Source organism: Stegodyphus dumicola, chromosome 7, assembly GCF_044657685.1.
Source record: "Stegodyphus dumicola isolate Sdum_Otavi_A_Nest chromosome 7, ASM4465768v1".
NCBI classification, from domain to species: domain Eukaryota; kingdom Metazoa; phylum Arthropoda; class Arachnida; order Araneae; family Eresidae; genus Stegodyphus; species Stegodyphus dumicola.
In genome coordinates this window covers 99678309-99695259 of record NC_140774.1, presented here as the reverse complement: position 1 = coordinate 99695259, position 16951 = coordinate 99678309, and the positions used below count along the sequence as shown (strand labels likewise).

Here is a 16951-nt window from a genome sequence, read left to right as displayed (position 1 = left end):
TCCGGTACATACGAACAAGGCTAAATTTGCATATTTGACGCGATTGTCGTAGGAATTCTACTTTTCTAATTTCATACTCAAAGCAATACTTTTTTGTGTAAAGGAAGTTTCAGAAATACTCTTCAAAAAGATCATAGTTTTAAGTTCCCTCTCCTCATTGTGAATGTTAAGTATGTGATGGCTTGTCATGCAGTCAGTCAGCAGATGGTTATTCAAAACTGCCATAGCCTGGTTCTACTTCTTGCCTTAAGATGACAAATATGTAGCAGGAATTGTTTTTATTCTCTCAAGACTTATTACTCTTGCAGCAGAACTGCTTCTTTTTATTGAAAGATTCATTTATAATCTTTATAATCTTCATTTATAATCTTGTTCTGTATTCTTTATAATCTACTAATTTATAATAATTTCGTTTAGTATTTTTGTTGGTCAGGATAGACTTATTTGTGATTCTCATTCATCATAATAAATTTAAGTATGAATAGAGCAGGTTTGAGACCTGTCACAATTTGTGACTGAAATTCAAAAGTGCCGTTTTTATGTGAAATTATAATACTGATTATGTTGTCATAGTTGTTAGGGACTAAGCTGTTGTGTTGTACTGATAGATCATATTTATGGCTGCTTCTGTCTAATGTGACCATGATTAATGCTATTATTCAGATACTGTTATCGAATTCATATACTATTATCGTTAAGTCCTGCTCATTTGTATACTAAAACATATAAAATATGGTACAAAGTGGGAAATATGGACAAGCAGTATCTAGAATAATCTAATATCTGGACTTCTAGATTGTTAGAACACTTTGCATTTCACTATCTTGTCAGTAGATGGCTGCACCAGTCCAATACATTGGATTTGAACTTAGCATTTCAGTGGCCTGGTGATAGCCCAGACATTGGTAAAAAAATCAATTTAAATTATGAAAGAAAAGTGTAATAATTATTTGTCATTGCTAATAACCGTAATAATGTGCATTTAATTTTTTTAAATTAAGTGTGTGAATTTTCAGAACATTTTTGTTTTGCTGTGTTATTGTTTTTAAATTTTCATATGTAACTGTAACATTGACTAAAGAGTTGTTGACCATGTGTTTTTTCGTTCACCACGTGTGTTGGTGTGGGATGTGCTGAAGGTGGACGTCTGTAATTTTTTTCTGTATAAGTTTTTAGTGCTGTTCATGATTATGAATAAAAGTTTGCAATGAGTTGAACTAATATCTGGTGACCCGTGTTTTATTAAGAATGCTGATCTTTTAGTTTGACTAAAATTGCAAACATGCCATTGGACAGTGAATCTGCATCTACTTCAAAACTTGAAGCTAGTAAAGTGAGTGTTAAGATACCGCCATTTTGGATAGAGAAACCTGAAATGTGGTTTTTCACCGTAGAGGCACAGTTTAAAATCAGTGGAATTACTTCCGAAGACACAAGATTTAATTACCTGGTTGCACAACTTGAACCCAAATTTATAGAAAACATTTGGGACATCATTCGAGACGACACGCCAAACAAATATTCAGCCGCTAAAGAAAGACTTCTGAGCACTTTTAAAGAAAGTGAAAACAAACGCATCAAGCGATTGCTAACTGGACTAGAATTGGGAGACCTAAAGCCCAGCCAACTACTCCGAAAAATGCGTGCCCTTGGAGATGCTGATGATGTGTCTGAAAAAATTCTGAGAACCTTATGGATGGAGAAACTGCCAGACCAAGTAAAAAACATTTTAATTGTTAGTGATGAAGGTACTGATAAGTTGGCCACAATGGCCGATAAAATTCTTGAGATGAATCCCCGGATAGAACCTGCGAGTGTGGTCCAAGAAGCTGGCCCATATGATATGTTGCTAAAAAAAATTTCTTCACTTGAGCAACAGATTGCAACTCTGAGTGTTCAACACACAAGAGACAGACGACGAAGTCAAAGCCATCAAAGAAATAGGAGCCGCAGCAGATCCCGCAAGCGTTTTGACCCAGATGGAAAATACTGTTTTTTCCATTTCAAATTTGGAAAAAAATGCTACCCTGATAAATGCAAACCTCCCTGCAGTTGGAAGCAGCCGGAAAACTGCAACTAGCAGTAGAATCAGCGGCAAGCCCTGCTGCTACTGGAAACATTAATTGCCGCAAATTTCGCCTTTTTATCAAAGACAGAAAAACAGGAATCAAATTTCTTATTGACAGTGGAGCAGATATCAGCTTGATTCCAGCTGATATGAAATCTAAAAGTACCTGCACTTCATACAAGCTATACGCAGCTAACGGAACTGAAATCCCAACATTTGGAAGTAAGGTGTTGACCGTGGACGTCGGACTACGTCGCCCATTCCAATGGCCATTTGTTGTAGCAAAAGTAAACAGAGGCATTTTAGGTGCCGATTTTCTGAATCAGTTTCACTTACTGCTTGACATTCGCCAGAGAAAATTAATTGATGGTGTGACAAATATGTTTGTACATAGTGATGTAATGTCAGTAACTGAAAATACTGCGATTAGCACAGTGAGCAATTCTGTAAAATTCTCTGAGCTGTTGCGAAAGTACCCTGGTATTACGAAGCCCAATTTATTGAACACCAAAGTGAAACATAAGGTCCAGCACTATATTGCTACAAAAGGACAGCCAGTTTACTCTCGTGCTCGGCAGCTTGATGCTAAGACACTGAATTTGGCAAAACAAGAGTTTCAGTTCATGTTAGACAATGGTATAATCAGGCCATCTAAATCACAGTGGGCTAGTCCTCTGCATCTGGTTACAAAGAAAGATGGAACTTTAAGACCATGTGGTGATTATAGACGTCTGAATGAGCAGACTATTCCGGACAGATACCCGATTCCTAGGATTGAGGATTTTCATTTAATCTTGAGTGGGAAAACAATTTTCTCAAAATTAGACCTATTCAAAGCATACTATCAAATACCCATAGCTGAGGAGGATAAACCAAAAACAGCCATTATTACACCATTTGGACTGTACGAGTTTAACGTTATGAGTTTTGGTCTCCGAAATGCTCCCTCAACCTTTCAAAGATTTGTACACGAGGTGTTTCGAGGGCTTGATTTCTGTTTTCCTTATCTTGATGATGTTTTAATTGCCTCGTCATCTGAGGATGAGCATAAAACACATCTGAGCTTAATTTTCGAAAGGCTTGATAACTATGGCCTATGCTTAAATGTGTCAAAGTCCGTATTTGGAGTTAAAGTAATTGAATTTTTGGGGTATCTCATTACGCCTTCTGGTTCGCAACCTCTGCCAAACAAAGTTAAAGCTATTCTTGATTATGAACTGCCATCCACTCTTCATGGCTTAAGAACGTTTTTAGGCATGGTAAATTTTTATAGGAGGTACTTGAAAGATGCAGCGCAGACCCAGGCCATGCTACATGAAATGCTTAAGGGAGCAAAGAAAAAAGATAAAAGTAAAGTACCTTGGACTGAAGAAAGCATAAAGCAATTTGAGAAGTGCAAAACTGACTTGGCTAATACTGCCCTGTTAAGTTATCCAAAGTCTGAATGTCCATTATCTCTGTGCACTGATGCCTCAGATTGGGCAATTGGTTCAGTTTTGCAACAGTATGAAGATGGTAACTGGAAACCAGTTGCATTTTATTCAAAGAAGCTAAATGGGGCTCAAAGAAAAAATACAGTACATATGATCGTGAATTGCTTGGAATATATCTCTCTGTGAAGCAATTTAAATACATGCTGGAAGAACGAGATTTTCAAATTTTCACTGATCATAAACCACTGATTTTTGCATTCAAGCAAAAGAATGATAAAGCTTCACCTAGGCAGCTGCGTCAGTTACAGTACATCTCCCAGTTTACTACAAATATACAGCACATTAGTGGAAAGCACAATATTGTAGCAGATACTCTCTCCAGAATTGAAGAGATATCTGTAATTGATTATGAAGAAATTGCAAAGGCACAACAGAATGACTCTGAGTTGAAAGAATTAATTGCAAGTAACACCTCATTAATTTTCAAGGAATATGTACTACAATCTAAAAATGTCCTATGGTGTGATACTTCAGCTAGCAATATTCGCCCATATGTACCTCAAAGTTTTCGCAAGAAAATTTTTGATCATATCCATAGTTTTGCACATCCTGGTGTCAGATCCACTGTAAAACAGATAACTGCCAGATTTGTATGGCCCAGGATGAAGAAACAAGCAAGTGATTGGGCTAGAGCTTGTCTGCAGTGCCAGAAAGTTAAAGTAACAAGACACACCAAATCGACCTTTGGCACATATCAAGAACCTGATGCCAGATTTAGCATCATCCATATTGATTTGATTGGGCCTTTGCCACCATCTAATGGTAAAATTTACTGTCTAACATGTATTGATAGATTTTCCTGTTGGATGGAGGTAATTCCATTAGAAGAGATCACTGCAGAACTGGTGAGTAAAGCTTTTTATGACCATTGGGTGAGCAGATTTGGAGTGCCACAGTGTATTGTAACTGACCAAGGTCGCCAGTTTACCTCCCAAATGTTTAAAAATCTTGCTGCTATTTGTGGTGCTAAACTTCTGCATACAACGCCCCATCATCCCCAATGTAATGGGAAAATAGAGCGCTTTCACAGGACACTAAAGGCTGCAATAAAAGCTCACAATAATGTAAAATGGAGTGATATGCTACCCACTATTTTGTTGGGTTTAAGAGCTGCTATCAGAGATGGTACAAACTATTCTGTTGCTCAAATGGTATATGGTACCAATGTCAGGCTTCCTGGTGAATTTTTTGAAAAACCCAGTGTCCACGTTAAACCTGACACATTTGTGTACAATCTGCAGCAGCAGATGGCCCTAGTAAAGCCAATGAAGTCTGCAGATACATGTCAATCTTATCAAAAAGTTTTTGTACATAGAGATTTAAGGACCTGTACTCATGTGTTCGTTCGAGTTGATCGGGTGAAAAAACCACTAGAGCCTGCATATGATGGCCCATTTCCTGTAGCAGAAAGACATGATAAGTATTATTCTGTGCATATTAAAGGAAAAGATGTTAACATCTCTATTGATAGGCTGAAACCTGCTTACCTTATGAATGCAGATAGCATGCCAGAACTACCGAATCAGCTTCTTGACGACGATGTCAATGGTGGATCCTCAAAGGAAATGCATCATAGTAATTTCCCAACAAACACTCGTTGTGGTAGAGAAATAAAACTTCCTGTTAGGTTTCGAACTTAAAACTCAATCACAACTCTTATCTCTTGTTACTGCAAATATTATTATTCATGATCTACTTCCCCAATTAAGGCTAATGTCATATCGTATTTATCTCCTTCACAATAATGTATACTGATTTTATAATTTCTAATTTATGTATCTTCTGTAGTATACCAGAGTCATAGTGGTGTAGATATTGAGCAATATATTACTGTTCATGAATATATTCAGATATACTTTCCATATTGTTTTTACTGTTCTAGAAATTTTTGCTTCAAATTTTATATGCATGTAATAGCTGTAAGGGTTGGTATTATTGTGTTTTGGAATACAGTGTGTTTTTGCTTAGGCATAACATCTGCATTACCTCCTTAGAAGCTATCTTATAAAATACAATTATTGTTTCAGTTAGAATATTTCAGTGCTATATAGTGTAGTGCACATATATCTATGTATTATGAGATATGTCTTTTTCACTAATTTGTTAATGTTAGATTGCAGTATTGAAAATTAAGAATCTGAGCTGTATGTAAATAAGTAGTGTTCTAATCATGTTGGTATTAGGCATATATGAGCTTTAGAGCAAATATAATTTCTATCCAGCTGCAGCTTAATGCAGTACTAATACCTGTTTTTCAGAAAACTAATAATTTTCAAAGAATATTAGTTGCTAAGGTGTATATTCAGGACAGTGTTGCATTGAGTCAGTCAGGAGTGAGTAAAATAAGAAAAGTGCATTTGGTGTTTAAAATACCTGCTATGAAATGTGAAAATTTTAGTAATATTGATCAGATTTTTATTGGTGTTAACTATTTTCATGTCACTGAAAGCATGTCATTGAATTGTTCAGTTAAGCCCAGATATGGAGTATGTATGTATATATTAACTTTGAGATATAATAATGAAATGTATAATGAATGTATAGAATATTGAATGTGGTATCTACAATTATGTGGATTTCCAGCATGGAACAAAAAAGATTAGTGATATATCTTGAAGTTCCAGCTACCTTAATTATTATTTGTATTTTAATTTACTATAACCTTACAATTCAGAACCAGATGCAAGCTTAGAAATTCATTCTTTTATACATGGAGTGCATTTTGATCATGAGATGTAGTGATCACGTTATTTGATTATTGACCTTACCAATGCAATTTAAGTATCGTAACTTAGTTACTGGTGAGGGAGTAATGTTAGAACACTTTGCATTTCACTATCTTGTCAGTAGATGGCTGCACCAGTCCAATACATTGGATTTGAACTTAGCATTTCAGTGGCCTGGTGATAGCCCAGACATTGGTAAAAAAATCAATTTAAATTATGAAAGAAAAGTGTAATAATTATTTGTCATTGCTAATAACCGTAATAATGTGCATTTAATTTTTTTAAATTAAGTGTGTGAATTTTCAGAACATTTTTGTTTTGCTGTGTTATTGTTTTTAAATTTTCATATGTAACTGTAACATTGACTAAAGAGTTGTTGACCATGTGTTTTTTCGTTCACCACGTGTGTTGGTGTGGGATGTGCTGAAGGTGGACGTCTGTAATTTTTTCTGTATAAGTTTTTAGTGCTGTTCATGATTATGAATAAAAGTTTGCAATGAGTTGAACTAATAAGATCACCAGCTCAATTAATAATAACAATAATAGTAATAAACCCTTCTTCCAAAGTCTAGAGATGGAGAATTTAATATTTAACAAAAGGAGACAGGTGTGCTGTAATTGTGAATTTTCTCCCTACTTCTGCATTTTACTATCAAACACCTGCTGGCTAGGAAGTCCCATGATGTCTGCCAACAGTATATTTATTGATTTGCATATCGTTGTTCAGTATCGCATATTGACTGGTTGCAATGGTTACCACTTTTCTGTGTGACTTAAACAATAAGTTAGGCTCCAATATTGCCATGTCTATATGTCATTTAAACTGATGATCTAAAATCTGTAATCACCAAAGTCTCCATGATTCTGGATCTCAGATACACTGTACATCACTTATTGTGATTAAAAAAATTTGATTAATATCAAATATTTATTTTTTTTATCTGAAGTCACTAAATAAGGGGCTAATCTTTGGAATATGGTAACAGGTAGTTTGTCGACATTTTGGTAAGGTGATAAAGGCTACTAGCTAGGCCTTTAGCAGTGTACATGGATAACGTCAAGAGTGTGCGCAATGCCATTTTGTGAATTCTGGGATTTTTTTTAAGTGAAAATAGATCGACGTGTACATGGATACCGTGTATGTGCAGTTCTTAAAAACGCGGCAAACAGTGGACGATTCTGCACTTCCAATTTCGCACCTAATCTTCGTCATGATTAAGCACTTTTGTTCCATAAAAGTTCTAGCATAAGCATAATTCGGCTAGCAGATTGTTGAAAAGAAATGTTGAGTAAAAAAAAAAAAAAAAGCCTTTACTTTGTGAAAACAAAATGGCATCCAAAAAACTAGCAGGTTGCTGTAGCAGGGTTGGTCAGCAAATTTTCGCCATAAAATCGCCAAGTTATCATAATCCGAAGATTAACCAAATAAGGTTTAAATTAAAAAAACTCACTGGTGTGAGAAAAATGTCTCCAGTTGAGGGATTATGTTCCTAAATACCTTGTTTTCGATTTTAGTCAACTATTTAAAATTGGGCAAACAAGCATCTTTTGTTTTGTATAGAATTTGAATAATTGTATCAGTTTTGAGGATGAACAGACACAAGTCTCTTTTCTTCAGAAGCAAAAAAATTATTGCCGAATGTCCCCTCTCCCATCTTTTAAAAAAATTCTCCCATTAAAACATTTATGCAAACTAAGGTTGCTTTTTTGCGTACTTTTAAATTTTACATTTGTGTGTTGTCTTTAGTGTATGACAATGTGCTCTGAGTAATAAGATCAAATGTATGACATCAATCAAACAATTTCCAGAAATGTTATGAACAGTTCATAAACAAATTTTTGCATTTTCTGAATAAAAATTTTGTGGAAGTATTTGTCTGTATTTTCTCTTTGTGTACATTTGGTCTAATTGCTATTTTGAAGGATATTTTTTGTCATCTTTGTATTCATCATTTAATGTTATCAAAATAGCTGTGGGCAAACGTGATCGCATTAAACAGCACATACTACTATAAGTAATTACTTAATGAATACGTAATGAATGGCATAATGGTAAAGTTTAAAATAACCAGGAATTTTATGGGTATGGCTGTATTAATTGGTTGTTATTATTTAAAATACAATAATATAGATGTTATTTAAGCATGCTGGAAGATGGGAATAGATTATATACGAAGTAAATAAGAAATATTCTGGAAAAGGTTTAAACCTTTACAATTTTTAAATTATGTATGTTATAAGATTATATAAGGTACAGGACTGCTGTATAACTGTATTATACATTATTTGCATTTTTGTTTGCATGCATTATTATTTCATTCAGAAAGTGTATTTGATGGTAATAAAAACTGCAGTAACTTTTGGCTCTACTCTTAAATGCGCCCTAAGATCACCAGATGTGGCGATATGTGTTCTGCGCTGGTTTTTAGCATGATTGCATGTTGTATGGCAACCCTTTTGATCTTGAAAACTCATTTGCTGAAGAGGTTTAATTTCTGGTTGGTTCGTGTCATGCGTGTTTTGAAATGGCCTATGTTGCAATGAGAGATGTGGTTGCAAGAGGGTCAGGGAGATTATTTTTAGTGGCTGTGCATGATAAAAGTAAGGAAACACTGATGCAGTGTATTAAAGAGTGGATTGAGCCTTGTACAAGTATTTTTTCGGATGGTTGGAAATCTTACAAGGATTTAGGAAAAGAAGGCTTTGAACATCTATTTGTGAACCATAGTATGAATTTTGTGGATAGCGAGTCTGGCTGTCATATAAATACCATAGAGACTACGTGGTGGCATGTTAAAGCTACGTTCTGCTGGCCGAAGAAGCATCGATTATGGTAAGTGCATTTTATTTTATTGTTTTTTATTTGTAGAATATTATGTTCATTGTTTTTTTACTATGAATTTCTGTTGTTATTGTTGTTTTTTGAATTATTTGTAATTTGTTTTAGTTGGTTTTAATGTGTGCGCAATGCCTAGATTGTGCAATTCGTAGATGTTTTTTTAAGTTTAAACAGAATGCTGTGTACATGGTATTCTTTGAAATTTATTGTTGTTATGTTAATTTATTAAAGCGAGGTATGTGTAGTTCTTAGATTCCTTCGCTGGCTAGATTGTGCAGTTCGTAAATGTTTTTTTAAGTCATAACATATCGCTATGTACATGGATTCTTGTCAAATATTTTTGGTTAGTAAGTTTTTGCTATCTAAATTTTTGTTTTTGTTTCAGATTTTTATGTTAAATTGTGTGTTAAAAATGTGGTTTTTGCATGTGCGAAAACCGCAATTTTTGGAGACATTTTAGGCTTAAAATTCGAAATGTAAACAAAAAATTTAGATAGTAATATGGCACCGTGGAGTTTCTCGCTGCAATTGGTGACCTGAGGGCGCATATAAGAGTAGTTTCTAATTTTTTAACTTTTATTTCAGTAATAGTTATAATCGATAAGTATTTTTAGATTCATGCTTCAATAAACATTTACCAAAATAGCAGGGGGGAATCCAATCTTATTAATTGAAATAAAATCCACTGCATGAAATTCTCCTAATGACATTTTTTATTTTAAGTATTATTTTCCAGGAAAATGGGACAAACATTATCTGAGCCTGTTACTGCTAAAGAAACTTCAAGCTGTGCAAATGATTTTGTGAAAGTTGGAGCTTCTTGTATGCAAGGATGGCGAATCAGTATCCTTTAATATTTACTTGTATCATTAGCCCAAACAAGCTATTAATCTCAAAACATGCATTTGGGTGGTTCACTCTTCATGCATTGTTTTACTTTTTTGACATTCAGAAAACTGTAAGATACTGTTCTTTCATATTGTCTGTTACTGATAAACAAACTAAACTATTTAAAAGCAATAGATGCAGTTCTTAAAAATGTTTTTGCTTTTAATCTGATTGATTTAAATAAAAATGTGGGGATACTCAGATAACCGGCACTTGGCGAGGTTCCTGAAATCACATTTGCCAACTTGGGCGATAGGCGCCAAACAGCGCGAAGAGTGTTTAGTTTGCTAGCTCAGATGTTAACTAAGATAGGGAAAAGGAAAGGGATATTTTCTTTCTATACTTTGCATTGGGTGTCAACAGTCTGCGCATAAATCTTTGTGCTGATGATCACATGACCTTGTCAGTAGACATTTTGAATTCGCTGTTTAATTATTTTCTAAATAAATTAATTTTACACCTGTAATTAGAATAAGATCATTTTATTTTTATACAAGAAAATTATAAAATATGCTCCTTTATCCCATGTCTATTTTATATATAATTAATTACAATTCTAATCAGAATAAAATGATCTTATTTTTATAGAATGAAATCTGCTCTTTTTCTAACTTATCGCTCGTTTTTCCAGATAATTTCTAATTAGAATGGAAATTTGTTTTAACTATCTACTTAATATTTAAATATATGGGAGTTTGGCCATAACAAACAGTAATTAATTTCTAAATAAATTAGTTGTACTCCTAATATGAATAAATATATATACGAGGCGTATTCAGAAACTAAGTACCGTTTTGAAAAAAAAATAGTAAAACAATTTTTTCGAATCCAATTTTATTTTTACATGAAAACACGTCTTAAACTATTTTTGGTACTTAAGTATTATCGCAACCAGGTTGGCGCGATTTGTAAGTTTGAGTAAAAAAGTATGGATAGAAAGAAAATGTACATTTATTAATTACAGATAATTTTTAATACAGTTTTTTTATATTATTTTGTTTTAAAATATAAAATAGCAATTAAACCCTTCCGGTTTCGAATTTGAATAAGTTGCAGAATTATTTTTTCGGCGGAAATCTTTTGGCTATTCCTTTTAGCACTGACTGAAAACCGTCTTCGCCATTAACAGCTTCAGCTTGGCGCCATATAAATTCGATAAGGTATGAGTTAAGATGATGATGGGCTGTTCCTCTCTGTTTTTTGTTGCGCCATTTGGCTGAGCCCCATATGCGCTCTACATGTTGTGTGTGAACGCCCGTGTTGGGATCCACAAAGTTATATTTGTCATTAACAGTTCCATGCAGAAAACCAGCATTTTCGAACTCACTTGTATTGTATCTTTTCCAGCAATCCGAATAAATGATGCTTCCTTCCTTGATATTTTCGCAAATTTTTTCCATGAGGGTAACGGCACTTCTGTTAGGTACAGTAACCAGAAAAGTCTCTTTCTTTTCTCGGCAAATTCCGCCGAAAACCCATTGCTGTGGTAGTACACGCCCAGTGTTATTTTTTCTTTTAACAAATAAACTTTCGTTTATACGTAGGGTTGCCATAAGTAGGGTCGCCAAATTTGGCGATTTATGCGAATTTTGGCCTGGTTGCGTTAATACGTAAGTACCCTATTTTTCAACATAGTTTTCGCCAATGATCAAACACTTGTCATAGCGGGTGACCAGTTTTTGTATACCATCGGCAAAGAAACTTCCCGCCAGTTTCGATAACCACGACTCCACAGCATTTTTCGTGTCATCGTCAGATCCAAAGCGCTTGCCACCAAGCTTGCGCTTCATGTGCAGGAACAAGTGATAGTCGGATGGCGCCAAGTCCGGGCTGTACGGCGGGTGATCGAACTGCTCCCAATGAAACTGTCGAATTAACGATTGAGTGACATCAGCAGTATGGGGCCGAGCATTGTCATGGAGCAACACAATTCCTTTATTGAGCTTTCCTCTTCGTTTGTTTTGAATGGCATGCCTTAGTTTTGTTAAAGTCTCACAATATCGTGTTGCATTAATGGTTTCACCTCTGGGAAGAAATTCAGTAAGCAAAACGCCTTTCCTATCTCAGAAGACAGTGCACATGATTTTTTGTGATGAGATTGTCACTTTGAACTTTTGTTTTTTCAGAGAATGAGTGTGTCTCCACTCCATCAATTGTTGTTTCGATTCTTGTGTGAAATGACACACCCAAGTTTCATCACCTGTCACAATTTGATTTTCTCCCTCATCACTGTACTGCGTGAGAAATGTCAGGGCACTACCAAGTCGCTTTGTTTTGTGAACATCAGTGAGCATTTTTGGAACCCATCAGGAACACAGTTTGCGATAATTCAAGCGGTCAGACACAATTTCGAACAAAACAGTACTTGAAATTTATGGAAAAGCCTCTGAAAGAGTTGTCATTGTGAAGTGTCTGTTCTCATGAATTGCTTCATCAACTTTCCTTACCAAATCATCGGTGACAACAGAAGGCCGACCACTCCGAGCCGCGGCGTGGACATTTGTTCGACCTGCATTGAACATTCTTACCCACTTTCTCACCATTCTATCAATTATCGCGTATTCACCGTAGACTTCTGTCACTTGACGATAAATTTCGGCCGGTTTAACATTCCTCGCGTTCAAAAATTTAATCACGGCACGAATCTCACAGTCAGCGGGAGAACTAATTGTCTTAAACATTTTGAATGTGTACAGCAAACTGAAAACACAACATAGAGTAACCAAAATGGCGACAATTGAAAGTCAGTGAACAAGAAAGACTAGTGCGCATGCGCGGGACGCCTACCACAGCGCTGCGACGGCGCTAAAATGAAACGGTACTTAGTTTCCGAATACACTACGTATATATATATATATATATATATTATGGAAGTCATTTATTTTATCTAAACTAATTAAACTTTCTAATTATGTTCATGTATAAATAGGATTAGGATTACTTATAATATAGAAAGCACTCCTGGGCTATTTGTTTAAGGAGAGGGAAGCCTGTTAGCCAGGACTTGACTCCAAGACGAACTACCAGTGTGCAACAGTTTTACCCTTAAGCCACTGAAAGACATCCTGTATCATTAAAGCAGTTTTAGAACTCCTCATAATCAAATTTATATTTTAATATAATTAGACTTTGAAATGTTAATAAGTTAATATAAAATATTAAACATTATTCTGTTATTTTTCTATGTTAGGCATATTTCACTGATTTCTCTATATAGAGGATTTTGTGTATTAAAAGTTGGGTATATCAGTAAAAAATCTAAACCATTAACCAAAACATAAGCAAAAGTTTCTTGATTTTTTCACAAAAAAAAAAAAAAAAGTTAGTTAAATTTGTATCTTCAAATCTTTGAATAAAATTTATGTTGAGAGATTTTTCTGAAGTGTTACTCATGTTCATGTTTAGTAATAGTGAATGTAATGTCAACTCAAACTTCAGATAAATAAAACATAGAAATCTTTGCATCACTGTATTTGCAACAAATACATAACTGAAATACATTCGCAGAAGCATAAAATTGCTTCGGAGGTCGCCAGTTTGAAATCGTTATAGACAACGTTCAAATTGCACAAAAATAATATTTTACGATTTAACTTTTCATGGAATAAATACAGACAAATTCAATGAACCTTATCCTGGTCTATTTGATTGATCTCTTTCCAAAATTTAAACAATTGCATAACGTGAAAAGCCATAGAAGCGCTTATTACAAATCTTGTTTCCCTGCAGTCATACAATTCAGGATTACATTTCTTTGTTTACCTACATGAAAACTATTTTTGCACTTAAAAAAAAAGAATAAAAATAACCCTTTTAACCTTATTAAGTGAAATTATGTGCATAAAAGAATCCAGAATGTCCAATATAAATCAGACTGAATGATGATTGAATAGCCTGGAATACATTTTGAGGATGTAATATTGCTGTGGAAATACATGCATAGTTTATTTTTTTAAACTTTCATCTTTAACTGTGTGATATATATTGCATTTTTGGGATCATTACTGCATTTATGTAAAGAACTTGTTTATTACCGATAATTGTTCAAATTAATGGTCAAAATTAAAAAAGAGAAGTATAAAAGTTAATAATGCTGGAGTTATATATATCATAATCTAAAATACTAAGATGAAAGAAAGTATGTAGATTCACTTAATCACAACATTAACTAATCGTTTACAATTTGTTCTATGTGTATGGTTTACCTTCTCAACGCAAACGCTACACTGCCTTATGCGATTTTCGCCCAACAGAGCTTTTCCCCCGATATTGGGCTGAAGAGGGAATTTTTGGAAAGTGTCTTTCGATGCCATTTCTCTCTTGGCGTCAAAAAATTCCTCCCGCGAATATGGCTATTTTTCACGATTCAAGATGATGGAAAAAATTGTGCCAAGTGCTGCATATCTGAGATTTCCCGAAAAATGCATTTAATTCATGCATATAATTAAAACATTAAACATATTTTACTTTATAAACTTTTTAATCTAATTGAGTTAAATAAAGATTTATTTAATTAATGATATATCTAATGAAAAACATTTAATGCTTTTATATATTTACATTGCATATTTTTCACTTTTAAAAAAAGCTGTTCTGGGTCTGAACTGTGACAGATTTTAATTGATTTAAGTTATTGATTTGTATATATGAAACTAAATGAATGTGTAAAGAAATTATGCTGCTAATTAAAATAAAGATAGAATGAACTTAATTTTGGAATAAAGAGAACATCTGGTGCTGAATTTATGCCAATATTGTGCACATGCCAATAATGTGGGACTGGACAAGTGGTCTGGTAGAATACTAGGTGAAACTAATAATTAAAATTACATTTTATCAAACGTTTCACTATGTGCTAGTTACTTTTATTTGCCTATTATAAATGTTAGGGAGGTAATTTTTTATGTGAAAGCTTCTGTCAAATATGAAGGTTTGACACTGAAGACAAAATAATTGTAAAGCATGGTTGTTATATCAAGATAATGTTGTTTTGATAAGTTCTGATTTATGTAAAATATTAAACAGTAAAAGTCACAAATAAAAATTAAGTATACTTTTAATCATCAGAGGTAACTGTTTCATAAACAACTGATCCTTAATGACTTTATTTTTTAAATTACAATTCATATTTTTCTCTTTATAGATGGAAAGAACCAAATACTTTGTTATTTGCTAAATAGATTTTGGTCTCTCATATTAGTATAATTAATGTTAAAACATGTCTTGGAAGTCTTAAAAATGGCACTGAGTCAAATATATGAGCCAATAGATTTTCTAACATTCTGAATTTATTGTGGATCTAAATAAAATTTTATCTCTTTAAATGATGGCATATTTTTATAATAATTAATGTTACCATTTATTTTCATAACCTTCAAATTACTATAGAAGTAAGTAAGTAAAGTATTTTACAAAATATTATGATAAGTATATGTTAGAGATACTAGATTAACTTGGAGTAACATAGAATGTCCCACTCATAGGATTAAAATTCTGTATTAAAATCTAAATATTCTAACGTGGGTTTGTAGTAAGGTTGAGTGAAATATATTATACACTTCAATTTATTTATAAATTTATTCTAAGACTGTTAAAGATTCTTAAGAACGACAAAAGCTAGCTTCTCTCAAGGTGTCATAGAATATTTCCACTTATAAGTAATTTGAAATATTTCAAACTATATATATGTACAGTCAAAAGTCGTTAATACGGACACCCATAATTCGGAATGATCTATAATCCGGATCTACAAAGCAAAAGTGTATTTCGATGTCCATCAAACAAAAAGTGGAATTGCTGCAAAAAATGGATAAAGGCATATCCTTCGTTTCTCTAACCATTCCGAAAACTGTTTATCAACTTCACGTTGCTCTGCGGTCGGGGCGGGGACGCCACGGCGCGCAATGAATTGGAAGTTGATCTGTCAGCACTATCCTTTTCTTCAGGGCAGATGATTTTTTTTTTTTTATTATTTATGCTTATAATTCCTTACTAAATGTAGTATTTCATCTCGATGTACTCCGTCTTTGATATGATTTAAATCAAATTCCTCGTAATTGTAATTCGCTTTCAATATTGAAGAAAGTGACACAGACGTTATTAAAAACGAAAACATTTCGATTGACAAATTAAACGGTATTCTTGACACAGCAATTATAGGACTTGAACAGCAGAACTTTGTAACTGAACAAGAAATTATGTCTGTTTATAGAATTAAAGAGAAAGTATTATCACATAAAACAAAGCAACTTAAACAACTTACATTGAAAGAAATGTTTAATAAAGTAAACAAATAAATAATAAGCTCTTTTTTTTTTTTTTTTTTTTTTTTTTTTTGTAAATTGTGATACCCTTTAGATCATAATTGTTCTTTATTTCATAAATTATGGTTTCATATTTTTAATTTTATAATTTCTGCATGCCATCTTACCAGATTTAAACTGATGATCTATAATTTGGAAAAATCGATAATCCGGAATCTCCGAAGTCCCGACGAGTCCGGATTAACGACTTTTGACTGTATAATCAAATTAATGAGTTTAATTATTAATTAAAGCTTTGCAGCCAAAGCACAGGATTCCAAAGTTGTCCCGATTTTCTTTCCTTTATGTTGTATATATATATTCACTTAACTATTGGTCTGTATAGATTGAGGTCAAAATTACTTTTCTTGATCGCTTTTTATTGTGCTTTCAGTTTTGTTTCATTCTTATTCCTGTGTTCAGACTTAACTTTTGCGTTCAGATATGGAAGATGCACATACACATTTATTATCCCTAGCTGAAGACAAAGAAGCTTCTTTTTTTGCAGTTTATGATGGTCATGGAGGTGCCAAAGTAGCAGAATATGCTGGAAATAATCTTCACAAAAAAATTGTTTCCCATCCAGCCTACAGTAAGCATGGTTTAAAAAAAATTTGACTATTAAAATATCATTC

General features: G+C 33.5%; 1 protein-coding gene across 3 annotated transcripts in view; it reads left to right on the top strand.

Moving 5' to 3' along the window:
- The window catches only part of LOC118183338 (putative protein phosphatase 2C T23F11.1), a 73368-nt gene that overhangs the window by 10497 nt on the left and 45920 nt on the right, over positions 1 to 16951 (top strand). Inside the window, exons 1-3 of one of the 3 annotated variants that reach the window (XM_085820631.1) lie at positions 8502 to 9120; positions 9863 to 9969; positions 16759 to 16908. In XM_085820631.1, coding sequence (XP_085676757.1) covers positions 8813 to 9120; positions 9863 to 9969; positions 16759 to 16908 — 565 coding nt within the window. In that variant the 5' untranslated portion in view covers positions 8502 to 8812. Of the gene's footprint in view, positions 1 to 8501; positions 9121 to 9849; positions 9970 to 16758; positions 16909 to 16951 lie in introns of those variants that run through there. The other 2 variants (XM_035352845.2, XM_035352844.2) reach the window with 2 other exon arrangements.